The following is a 13658-nucleotide window of genomic DNA, read 5'->3' on the forward strand; positions in this document are numbered from 1 at the left end:
TATTCATCAGGTATCAATCCGCAATCGACATGGAATATACATTCCAAGAAATAAAACTGATCAATTTTGCCCTTTGGGTCACACAAAGTATGAAATATAAATATTTAAAGTAATAAGTGTCCATGTTCAGTTATTAAATTAGAGAAAGAAGAAACGTTGGGCACTATATTATTACGAGCGGAGGGAGGAAGTGGTTCTACGGCTATCAGCTGGATGTATGCAATATATCGCATGCGCGACTGCATGCACGTACCGTATACGTACGTTTGCATGTGTACGGAATTTATCATCGGTCTGTGTTCGCTCAGTTCATGAACCAAGGCGAATCGACTGAGATCCGTTCTAAAATTTTGGATTATTAACTGCGTTCTTGGACAATACATATGAGGAGAAATAACCCCAAATGATGCCGGATATCTTCAGGTAGTGGTGAGTATGGTTGTCATTATTTTATATAATTTTAAACTATTAACTTGAAAGTGGTGTGTTGTGAGTGATGGTTGTACGGCGCGGAGGGAGTTATCGCAACGTTGAGTTTACCGTGGATTGAGAGACGAGTTGTACCGCGTGGTGACCGTTGTGGCCCGTAGGCATTGTGTGTGGCGTACGCTTTGCGAAGTCCTTGGGTGTAAAGTCGTACTTGGTGTTCAAGTTGTAATAGCTGTACACGCTCTTGACATGGAAATGTTGGAAAGAAAAACCAATGTCATGAAGCTACCACTTGGTGGGGTTTGTGTTTTACATGCATGATATTTTTGACTGTTTGAGGACACAAGCATGACAAGAAGCATGAATAATTCCGGGGAAAAAAAGCAAAAAAAAGCGGCCTTATTCATTGAGAAAAATGGTAATCATCATCATGGAGAGGTACATGCAGGGCCGGGGAAACCATGGAGGAATGAAATACATATTTTCCCCTCCTTGCATGAACAGAGTTGACTTTGCACATTCAAATGGTTGTATGTATTTATTTGAAATCAAAATGTCATTTGTGGTAATTCTAATTTGTAGGATAGATACAAAGAACATTTGTTGTGCAGTTGTACGTTTACCGGCCAACGGCCATGAGAATAGTGTAAAATTCAGTTTTGTAAAATTAATTGACCATGTTGACTCGAGATTTACATGGTAGAAAATAGAACCTAAGCCTCTTTTCAATTGTCAGTACACATTGACCAGTACTTATGAAATTGTTTTCCTTCGTGGATAAACTTTTGATTATTTGATATAATAATTGTGATTGCAAAATAAAGCTCCACAATGTCAAGATTTCCTTAAAAGTTTAAAAGTTCACCTTGAATGAAATTATGTTTTGACATTTTCCCCATTTCGTTTAGCTTGCACTGTACTTCTACTTTTAAACATAAATGTTTTGTTGATGAAGTATTTTACTTTACAATTTAGTGTTTGTTTGTGTATGATGTTACTTTAAATGAATATTACATTCTATACTTTGACTGTTCGAAATTACAAACCTTCTTAGAATTCAGCTTAAAGCATTTTTTTCCTTCATGATGTTGTTGTTGTTGTTTTTTTTTTCATTTACTGCTATGGCTTTCTTGACAGTTTCCAGTGTATTACATTTTGTGCATGTTTCGGAAGCCTGTAAATTCAATCAGTTTCCCTTAAAAGTTACCTTCAATTTAATTATGCTTTTTCTCATTTTTTGGTCGTGTTTTTTTTTTTGGTTAGCTAATATTTGTTTATATACAGCTGTACTTGTTTACATCGTTCTTGTCTTTCTGTATCTTCTTTGCTATTTGTGTTTTGGGCACGCATACTCTACAAGCTGTGCTTTTGTGGGTTCCCTGTATCTGTTGACAGTGTTCTTCCCATAATAATTCTTATCTTTAGTTTCTAAAACTTATAAAAGCTATGAATCATAATGATTTCTAAGTACTTTTGTCCTCTGCCTTGAGACGAAATAAAGTAAAGTAAAGCACTGTAAAAGATAAAATATTTGCAAAATTTGCCTTCAAGCCCTCAAACTTTGCATTCGCCCTATAAATGGTTTCCCAGCATTTGACCATGCACCTGTAATAATCCTAAGGGTCCATGGACTGAGCTGATGGGTTGGTCTGCACAATGATTAATACCCAGATCACCAGTAGAGTTGAATTTTTCCGTTGCGCTGGACCGTACAAGACCTCCTTCCCCAGACATTCTTGTGTAACTCAGCGGGAGTTCTGTTGAATTGTACTTGCGGATTTGGACCCGAGGTTTTGTAATCGCTGGAGTGAATAACCCTTGTATGAGGAGTGAGTGGAGTGAAATGAGTCTAACGAAACCAGTGTTGGAAGAAAATTATTTGTGGCATCGAATATCAGTGTACTTACAAATAAACATACATCATGTTTAGTGGGTTGGGCTTTCTTCTTTTGGTCACTGAGAAATTGAGATGACAGATGCCCAGCATTGACTTATTACTTACTGCCTGTGTGTCTGCTACTCTGGCCCATGGCTCTGGTTTCTTTATACTTTGTCACGCACTTGGAACATGACCATTTGCTCAAAATTCTTCTTGACGTGTAAAATATCAATTTGCCCAAAATTAAATAACAAATTGGGTTGTGGTGTGGCAAAAACTGCTGTGTCTCTTATGCCATGCATTTTATTTGTTCGCGTTTAAGTTATAGTGTCACAAGTCTGCACGTTTCAGAACTACACGCTTTCACTTTTCACTGAAAAAAAATATGCTTGATTTTTAAAAATTCCCTCATTGGTTTTGTTATAATTTATTATACATTTACCTGGAAAACAATAAACCCAGTGTTACTGTGGATATCAGTGAGTAAACGATGAATACAGCAGTCCTACTTGGGGAGTTGTTTACTGGATTTCCATCCTGATGAATAAACACCTCTGTGAACACAATGAATGTGGATTCATAATGGCTTTTACTGCTCTTGATATTCTTAAAGGGAATATACAACATTTGCAAACATCGAAAAATAAAACTACCAAGTTTTTGCGAAATACCTTAACAGGATGTTGGTAAATGACAGTCTAAAGCATCCTGTAAAATTATGGCACCTGGTATACTGTCATTTTCAAGAAAAGTGGTATTTTTGTATCAATTTCCAATGCTGATCGGCCGATCAGCGTTGGAAACAACTGGCTTTTTTTCAAATACTGGCCCCAATTGACCATTGCACTTGTTTGCAATCGATTACAAACCTATAAACGGGTACGAGCCAGCTAGACTGGTTCCCTGACCTTACAATTCCCCCAATGTATGTAAACTGCTCTGTTTCTTCTTATATGGAGTCAGGGAACCAGACTACAGGAAAATGATCGTTTTTCTTGGTTTTTATAGCATTTTCGAACCCAAAACCTCCAAAAAGTTAGTGTAACTATATTTGCTTTATATTTCCAACCCCCCAATTCCATCCATTTCTGAAAATTACAGCAAAAGCAAATGATGTATATTCCCTTTAAGATGGTCTATTCAACCGTGGGGAGTTGGACGCTTGGAGGTAGGCAAGCCAAGTTGGTCATTGTCACCCAAAATATTGATCATCCGTCCCGACTGAAGGGGATCAGCTCTGCTCGAGTGGCTGTGCTAATCCCCCTGTTTTGCTCACTGCTAGTTTTGGCGTGGGTCCGATCGATACCGGAATGATTATAAACCCTTTTCATGCCTTGTGGATGGAATGGAAATGGTAAAATTATGAGGCATCTTGGAGGAATTTGTGCGTCCGTTCGTTTGCTGGCGGGTCATCGTGTGGTGTAGGAAGTTGACGCTGGGTTTGTCATCAGGGGGTGGCATTCCCCAACTTCTCCCAATCACGTCTCTCCTGTACCACATCCCAGCCCTCCCTACCCATTTCAGTCCACCTTGCTTCAGGTTATTGAAAAAATTCCTACAGCGAGTGCCGAGTGTAGCGCCGGAGTGTCTGCACATGTGGCTTGCGACCTTTAAAACTACAGGACAGGTACTTGGGCAAGATTGACTCCAGTAATTGTGCCTTTGCAGCACAGAACTTGAAATTGATGGATGAAAACTTGATTGGATCTACCGGAATGCTTCAGAAATATGACGCACATTTAGATACTAAGCCCACCATATAGTGGATGGCCTGTCATTTACACACGTGCACTACACCACACATGTGAATTGGGGCCCGGCAGAATACTTGTAGTAAGCATTCTTGACAAAGTATGTTCCTTCCCATGGCAATTGCAGTGTCTTTGCGCTTACTTTTCTTTGCACGGAAATCGACAGGAAAAGTGAAGTCATTTACCAATTTTGGCAAATTCTGATCCTACAAAATAACCCTGCAGCTTATGAAATAAGACGACTTTAAATTCTGTGTATTGTTTTGTGGTTTTTCCCTTTTCCTTTTTTTTTGAAAGTTGATGTAATCTCCCCAAACATCCCTCATAAATGGTTGAGCTAAGAAACCCAGGAAATAATTGTTATCAATTACTTCCCCTTAGACCCCACATTCTTTCCTGTCCTTTTTTATGGATCCTTCACAACCGCAGGCAGTCAGCCACCTGCTATTGGGGTTTTCCTAGGGTCATTGAGGCCACGGTGCCCAAGGGCAGAAGGACCCGAACCCTAGTCCTCAAATTGCTACTGTTGTGTGTTCGAGGCACTCCTGTGCTCACTTGTGAGGAAGTTATTCTTTGCTTCAATTTTGTTTGAAAGAGCAACATTTGTTGGATTGACTGCCGTAGGTGTTTATTTCTTTAAGTGGAAATTTGGGGTGCAGTTCATTTGTTCATGTCCACAATGAATGACCTCTTTGAAAGGATGTGCGTATGTATGCTGAATGGTGATTGATCGCATATAACCTGCAAATTGAATTAAATGATGATTTTTTTCCCAATAAAATGTACAACAAATCATAAACTTTAGAAGTGACTTCCTGTTCTATTGTGTAACCTCTGACAATCATTTTGTTACCTCTGACAATTATTTTGTTATAGAAAATTGCTATAATTTTTAAATTACGAATAATTCTGATACCATCTTCCATTTTTTCTGTTCTTTTTTTCAGAGTCCATTTGGTGGTGTATTAACCATGGCTGTGAGGGTGAAGCCGAGTTGTTGGGCAGTCACATTACTCATCACAGTGTTCACTGCTGCTCTGTGGACTGCCGCAGCGCAAGAGCCCGCTTACAACTTCCAGTTCACCGAGCCACTGTACAATGCCAGCATCCCGGAGAATGCCGAAGTCAGAACATACATCACAACGCAACCAAAGACAGGAATATATGTTCCACTGGATTCAGATATCATTGGAGTCAAGTACACAATACTGGACGAGGACAGACTCTTCCGAGCCACTGACGAGAGGGTGGGGGACTTTGTGTTCCTCAGGATCCGCACCATTCCCTGTAAAAGCAAAGACGAGACATGCTCCAGTGTCATCAACAGAGAGCAGAAGGCAGAGTACCGACTACGCGTCAAGGCAGTGGGTCGCATCCGTGGCCAGTCACCGGTCACTACCATGACCAACGTGGTGGTCAAAGTCACTGATGCAAATGACCAGCGGCCGTTGTTTTCCCAGCAGAGCTACTCGGTTGCCGTTCCAGAGGACACACCTGTGGAAACCAGCATCATCACGGTGGAAGCAACGGACGCAGACTCGGGCACCAATGGGGAGGTGTATTACAGCTTCAAGAGGCGGACTGACCAGTTTGCCATCCATCCGACCAGCGGGGTGGTCACCCTGACTAGAGCCCTGGATTATCGGGAGACCCGTCAGTATAGCCTGGTCATCATTGCCAAGGACAGAGGGATGATGCCGTACAACATGGCCCCTCCCTTTGAGGCTACCCTGCGAGTCCAAGTGGCAGAAGTCAACAAGCATGCCCCAGTCATGAGTGTTCAAATGCAGACACAGCTGTCGCGCAATAGCGATATCGGCACTATCTTTGCCAGCATCATGGTCACGGATGAAGATGATGGCAGCAACGGTGAAGTGACTGATGTCCGCATCGTTGATGGTGATCCTGAGGAGTACTTCCATATTGAGTATGAGGGTGGAGTATTTCACATTAAGACCCAGTTTGTCTTCAAGGCTGCCTCCCCTGCCGACTTCAACCTCACAGTGGTGGCCTCAGACCGGGGAAGCCCACCCCAGACAACGACAGAGATCATTCCAGTTAAGATTTCAGGATCCTACCAACACGCAATGATTTTCCGAAGTCAAATTATGAACATCTCTGTCTCTGAGCTGGTTCCAATCAACACGCCGCTTATCTCTGTGGCTCCCGAAGACCAGGATCCAAGCCTGGCTATCACCTATTCTCTGGCAGAAAGCAAGTCTCAGGTTTTCTCCATCAATGAGCGCACTGGGTATATCAGTCTGCGGCAAGAGCTGGATCGTGAGACAAAATCAGTCTACAACATCACCGTTAATGGCGTCATTGAAGAGAGCAAAGCTGTCGCCTATGTTGTTGTGTACGTGCTAGATGCAAATGACAATAGCCCCGTCTTTGACCAGCAGTCTTACAGTTTTGAAATCAAAGAAAATTTTCCCGTCCACACCCCAGTTGTACAAGTCACTGCACGAGATGCCGACCTTGGGGAAAATGGTTTCATATCGTACAGCCTGGCTAACACAAACCCTATTCCATTTACCATCGATCACATGACGGGATTTATCAACACAAGCAAGGTGCTGGACTATGAAACAATGAGGCGAGAGTACAATCTTCGGGTTAGGGCATCGGATTGGGGATCTCCATTCCGCCGAGAGTCTGAAGTCCTAGTGGCCATCCGTCTACAGAACATCAACGACAATCGCCCGCAGTTTGAAAAGATAGACTGTGTTGGAACCATCTCTCGCACCCTGACTGCTGGGGAAAATATTGCACTTATCTCAGCAATTGACTTTGATGGAGATGAGCGAGAGTTGCGCATTGTCTCGGGAAACACAAGGGACCTCTTTGCTCTGCACCCAACCTCTGGTAACTTGACACTGAGAAGACAAATTGAGGACACAGATGGGCTGTTTTACAGCTTGCGCATCATGGCTAATGACAGTGAGACCTCTGCAAGCTACATGTACACCAACATCAGCATCAATAACAATCGCAACATCAACCCAGGTGCACACGTCAGAGACTCCAAAGTCAGGTGCAAATCCACCACAGCTCTGAGAGATTTCCGAGACCTTCTCCATCAGAAGACTGAGGATGAAAAATTCTCTGAGAATGTCCCTGGTGTCGATTTTGTTGAACTGTACAACACAAACCACCACACGCCCCAGTTTGATGAAGACTTCCCCTCAATCATCTCCGTGAGGGAAGATGCAGCAGTTGGCAGTGATGTTGTCCATGTGAAGGCATCTGACAGTGATCCTGGCTTCAACGGGAAACTCATCTATGCCATCTCTGACGGAAATGATGACTCTCGCTTCCAAATGGATTTTGAGACAGGCATCCTTCGGGTCCTGAGACCTCTTGACCGAGAACAGGATGCCAGCTACGCTCTGACCATCAAAGTGTCGGACCTGGGACAGTCCAGGAACACAGAAAAACGGCACATCACCATCAACGTCGAAGATGTCAATGACAATGCCCCCGTGTTTGATCAGACACAGTACGACATTGAGCTCTCTGAGGACACAGAAACTGGTGTTGTCTTTCTCGCGGTTCATGCCAGCGACCGGGATATCGGCAGGAACAGGGACATCCGTTACAGCATTGTCAGTGACTCTCCACAGTTTGCCATCAACAGTGGCACTGGCGAGCTACGTGTCACCCAGTCCCTTGACCGCGAAACCACTCCTGTCCACAACATCAAGGTCCAGGCCAATGACATGGCAGCCAATAACCCACTGTCCAGCACAACGATGGTCACTGTGACTGTCCTGGACATCAACGACAACCCACCCCGCTGCATGCGGGACATCTTCAATGTCCGGATGCGAGAGGACCTTCCAATCGGCACAGTCCTCATGACCATCCAGGCACTGGATCCAGACGCCGGCCCTAATGGACAAGTCACCTTTGGCATCGCGGATGATGACACAAGCACATTTGCCATTGATGAGCAGTACGGCACTTTGCGCCTGATCTCAGAACTAGACTTTGAATCCATCCAGATCTACGACATCTTGGTTAATCTCCAAGATCAAGGCTCCCCAGCGAACACATCCCAGTGCCACGTCTTTGTCCAGGTTGTGGACGTCAACGAGAACAGGCACGCACCGGCCTTCAATAGCTTCTATGCTGAAGGGACTGTACTGGAGAATGCCACCATTGGGACGGAGGTGATGACGGTGACCACCACAGATATGGATACCGGCATGGATGGAGTTGTAACCTACTCCATCAAAGACGGAAGTGGACTGGGATGGTTCACCATTGACAATGGAGGTGAGTTATCCATCATAGAAAAACAGGGAAAATGAAAACAAAAATCTGTCAGGCTTTTAGGACACAAGAAACATTGCAGAATTGTTTCTTGAATTGAAGCAGATTTGAAAAGAATTGAAGCAGATTTGAAATCCAACATGACACTTTTATTTCGCTGAACGTTTGTTCTTTAAATGCCTTAAGAAAAATACATCAAATCAACTGAATAGATGCGTTCAATTGAAAGGAATGCCATTTAATTTAGACACCCACATCCGCATTTCATTATATATTGCTCACTATGCAAACATGGCATTCACTTGCTAAAACAAGTCCTGACCTATTCACTATTAAGTATTAATCATTGCGCTTGGTAACGTATTGTGACGCATCGTGCTCTCTGTCTTCCGCTATGTTGGAAACGTGATCTTCATTAATCCCCGCTCACATTGTTATTTTCTTTCATCCTTTTCAAAATTACTACCGGGAGTTATCAGAACATGCAACGATTTGATCATGTAGGTCTTGCAATTCTTTGGCCTTAATGCCACTGATATGTTTGGCTCAAGTCGGGCATTGTACTGGGATGCTGTCATGTAAGGTAACACCACACAAGGAAATCAGGGATTCGTACAAGGCTAGACTATTTTTTACCAGTTTTATCAGAAAATGTCCATGCGGGTAGAATTTCAGAGCGACAATTTTCCCGCTGAGACGCCTCATAAAGCACTATTGTGATGGAGACTTTCACCCAGTTGTAGGCCTGCAAATAATACTGTCGTCCTGAAGGTTTTCTTATTATATTGTAAATCCCTGCATTATATTCTACAGGTATTTATGGTTATTTTGATGGGAACTTGGCGAAGGTCACACAGGTCATCGACCGACCCGATGGGTCCCACCCTGCCCGCATAATGGCCCCATTGCATAATCATTGATTTTTTTATGGTTTGATGATTAAACGGGTTGGGTATTGGTTTTATTGGGTCTGCTAATCGCGCGGAGTGTCTATAAGACACGCAGAGTGCTACCGTAGCAAGAAAGCCACAGGCAGTGCAGCCTGCACAATGAGGTGGTGACTCGGCCAACTGGACCACTCTGAACCATGAGTGTGCGCGGGTGATCAGCCTGTCAAATAGTGCAGGTCATTTGAATATCAATGCTGCCAGTTCAGCTAGGTGTGCTCTTGCATGGAAAAAAAGAGGTCTTTAACAGTAAAGTAACTAGACCGAGCTACCGTATTCAGTAACGCCATAGAGCAAGAACAGGGTACGCTCTAATGGTATTACAGTAGCACACTCTTTGCAGCATCACATTACATAGCAGAGCCACACTTTGCTCCCTGCTGGTCCCGTTTGGGGAAATAATCTCATTCCCGTTTGGGGAATTAATCAGCACACTTTTGGTGTCGCGTTTCTGTCTGGTAAACCACGGGAGGTTAGCCAAGGTGTACAAATTATAATGAATAGGCCTGGACATGTTGTTTGATGGTGACAGATGGTCAGGGGTTTGTTAACTTGAAGTATTATTTTCAAACAAATTAACACTTGTAGCGTTAGGTTGTTTCACAAAATGCTTCTGTCTAATCAGCTTGGAATATGAAAGTGATCTCTCTTGACAAGTTTGTTCGGTTCAGACTATTGATGCAGTGCTTTGGCAGTACTGGTTGGCATTTCAGGGGTTGACAGTGGTCGGGACCCTGGAAAGCTTAATTCCCAGGTGTTTCATTCACAGGAATAGTGATGAAATGGCTAAATCCATTGTCAAAATACCTGAAGGCTGATGCTGCCTCCCTTCACCCACAATATACATGTAATGTAAAAGTAGTGGGGTAATGTACCGGTACCGGTGCATGTACAACAGTACATACACGTACATAGGTTTATTACAGATCAGGTTGAATGTTTTCGTAAGGGCTGCATTGAATCTGTTTATAAATATCCTTCTCACTTCTTCATTTTGTTTCAATAAAACAAACTTGTTTGTTTCATGATCAAATGGAATACAAAACATGCAAATGCCTGCCAAATTAGAAAACGATGCTACAACTAAGCAACACTAGATTCTGGAAACACTGAATTGTGCAATAAGAATCAGTAAATCAGTCAACCATGTTATTTCCATTTCTAAATAAAGTGCATTGATACACAAGTAATTTCCATGAAGTAATAATACATGTGTCCCTGAGTCATTGTTTGAAAATTTTTAATCGAACGTGTACAGTTTAAGGAAAATGTCCGTCATGTAATATATGAAACATGTATCAGTACTTTGTATGTGATTCAGAAGCTATAAAAATATGCACAGCAGGAATATATGCTGCTTTCATGCATCTGTCGTATTAAATGTTTTCATTTTTTTTCCTTTCCTGTTGGATATCAAACTTGTTAGGCTTTTAACATTCGTGTCACATTTAGAAACCCTTTTAGGTGCATGAATCAGGAAATTGTATTCTTGTGAGTCAGCAACTTTAAGAGTTTTAGAATTGCTTTATAGGGGAAATATTTCCGTCACCCAGTTCAAGTGATGTTATTTTTGAATAATTTATTGCATCGTATTTTCCAAAAGTGTTTCTCACAATAGCCCTTCCAATCTGAAAACATCCCTATTTGAGTGGTTTATGATTCAGAAGTATGCTTCGTTCTAAATGTCACCCTTATCACATACTGGCCTCCATGGTCTGGGCATTATCTAGTTGTTTGCATGCCAAATCTGTTTGTTTGCTTGAATGTGCCATCAAGTGACGATAGGGAAGTAAGCTTCCATCAAGCAGCTGCCACAAAATGCTGCGCATATTATTAGTCGCAATAAAACGTTAAAGAGCAGTACGTGCAGTTTTTCCGGGCATATTTTGCTGGCGAAGAGAAATGTCACGAGAGGGCTCAATTCAAAATACGACTCAGCAACTTTGGAATTGAAATCGAGATCCAGAATATTGCATCAATGTTCATTCTGTTTTCTTGAAATATACGGCATTCACAGAGCTAAAACTTCATCATGTTATCGTGTAAGCGTTCGTCTTTAGATTTAGAGCACTTTTGTTGACTTCAAATTACAAATGGTCTACTCTAAATACATTTGACAAGGCCCAATACATAAATAATAATCCTCTGAAGAAAAACTGCACTGTAACTCACGTCAATACAGATGGGTGATCCATCAATTTGTTTGAGATTTGTAGTGACTGCAGTACGCTGGAAATTATAAAAAGCATCGGTTAACTTTTTCAATAACATTGAAAACTTTTCATTTCTTTCCCTTTCTCAGTGAATTACAAATCAAATTGGAGCTTTTAGTACAGAGCTCCTGAACATTCCACATCTAATTATACATTAGTCACGGCTTTAGCCAAGCCTGTTTTTCCGTCATTTCTAATACGAGATTACCATCTCGAAATTTGAGAGAAATATGTGGCACAATACCTTATCTGGCATTTACATCTGTGCCGCATCGATGGCAAACAGATCCCTCTCCTTGGACTTGGCTCCGGGGTAGGAAATTAGACATATTGTGGACGCTAATTTCTCATTGGATTTTATAAAATGGGTACACCTACATAGTACATAATTGAATGGGGTTGGTCAATGGTTATTTTTTTCCTGTATACCCATAGAAACGTTAATCGAATCTAAATTGGAAATTGAGAAATGAATTGAGATCAACATGTGCAGCTGAACTTGGTTTGTCCTAGAATTGTTTACATACAGATGGAGGAAACCGTGGACTCAGTATTAAGAACTGAAGCGTTGGCCCTTTTCAATATTTCCCCCCGGATTTGGCTCCATACATTTTGAACTGAACTTAAATTTTGAAACACCGTAGTTCATGTAGATCATGTCAGAGGATTTCCTATGCATTCTAGCTGCTGTTGAATGGATTTTCATCTCGGGGAAATTGGGAAGTACCCGAAATGCGTGATTGCATTTCGGTGCCAGAGCGGACAGGAGAAAAGAGATCTCATTCACAGATGTCTGAGAAATTTATGTAACATGAAGACGCCTACATGTACAGTGATACAGTCCGTCTTAGCAGAAATTTTGCATCATTCAAGAAAACAAATTTATGGTCTCTTAAATTGTGTCCCTTGGTGATCACAGTCACACCATGGAGGAATAAGAACATTCCTCCATGGTCACACCAAGACACTTACCCGGTGCTATGGCACAGCATGAGATTTTTGTTTAGTAATTTAATCTTTGTTGATAGGTCTTGATGTTACCGGTACCTTGACCAGATACGTGTACACTGATACAGCTGGATTATTATTGTCTAGACACAAAAAAAGGTCAAATTATATTCGTTGCCTTGGGCAATGGTCCAAGTCAGGATAAAAGCCCAAATTGCCACTGTCCCGAAATGGCCTCTTTTTTTTGTTGGTCGATAATTGAACTGGTCAATCAACCCAATCTTCAAGGATTTTTGATTAATTAATGTTGGAATACAGTCAATTGACCCTACTGCAGTGTAATTTAGTTTTGCCATGGTTGGAGAAATTTGGCCAAAGGACCTCAGGTGCAAATCCTGTCGGCTTTTTGATGTAATGTCCAGTGCCGATAATTGCAGGTACATTTTGCAAGTCTATCTAAAATGTCCTCTTCAAACTTTCTGAACTGTTTTCAATTGCAAGGACAAATTTATTACTTTTTAGCCTTGGGTAATTTCAATCCTTTCTTGGGGAAAGGCACAAAATTGCTACTGTAAACCACTTTTCCAATTTCAAATTTCTTTATAAAAAGAAAAAGTTATGGGAAATGGACCCCAAACATGTCAGAAAAACAGACTTTTTTTTGTAGGCTCGACCATTTGAACAGTAAGAAGTGGATTGCGTCAAACGATCTATGATGGCATAAATTGCAGAGTTATCTATTTGTTAAGTGGGCCTACACCTAATCCTGCATGCTCAGCGTGCCATTGTAATCCATACCAACTCCAGAAATGTCGCAATACCGCAAGCGCAGGACACAAATACATAAACCAAGCGCGAGGGCTATAAAACTAACATTCCTCTGGATCGCAGCAAAAGATTCCAGCCCGCAAATCAACCGTGTTGTAAAAAAATTAATCATAGGTCTACTATCCACACTCGCCCTGAGTCCTACAAACACTTGATTAAACACTGGAATTCCCACTTCCTTCTATAATGTTTAATCATCCAACCACAGATTCTGAAAGCACTGCAGTAATATTGAAAAAAAAAAACCACTAGGAAAGACATTGATCATTATTGAACAAGTAGGTCTATCTGCAGTTATATTTGGGCTCGTATTTTCAGCATGCAATATTCTTCTCCAAGTCACATGCATGTGAGTACCAATTGAAAGAGTGTCAATACATGTAAACAA

The 13658-nt window shown here is 41.7% G+C and overlaps 1 protein-coding gene across 4 annotated transcripts in view; it reads left to right on the forward strand.

Moving 5' to 3' along the window:
- The first annotated feature begins 263 nt into the window (after positions 1 to 263).
- The window catches only part of LOC119727667 (protocadherin Fat 1-like), a 94209-nt gene continuing 80814 nt past the window's right edge, over positions 264 to 13658 (forward strand). For all 4 annotated transcript variants that reach the window (XM_038199659.1, XM_038199661.1, XM_038199660.1 and 1 more), the window contains exons 1-2: positions 264 to 429; positions 5007 to 8337. In XM_038199659.1, the coding sequence (XP_038055587.1) occupies positions 5031 to 8337 (3307 nt within the window). In that variant the 5' untranslated portion in view covers positions 264 to 429; positions 5007 to 5030. The remainder of the gene's footprint in view (positions 430 to 5006; positions 8338 to 13658) is intronic.

The sequence above is a fragment of the Patiria miniata genome, unplaced genomic scaffold (genome assembly GCF_015706575.1).
Source record: "Patiria miniata isolate m_02_andy unplaced genomic scaffold, ASM1570657v1 HiC_scaffold_20, whole genome shotgun sequence".
NCBI lineage: Eukaryota > Metazoa > Echinodermata > Asteroidea > Valvatida > Asterinidae > Patiria > Patiria miniata.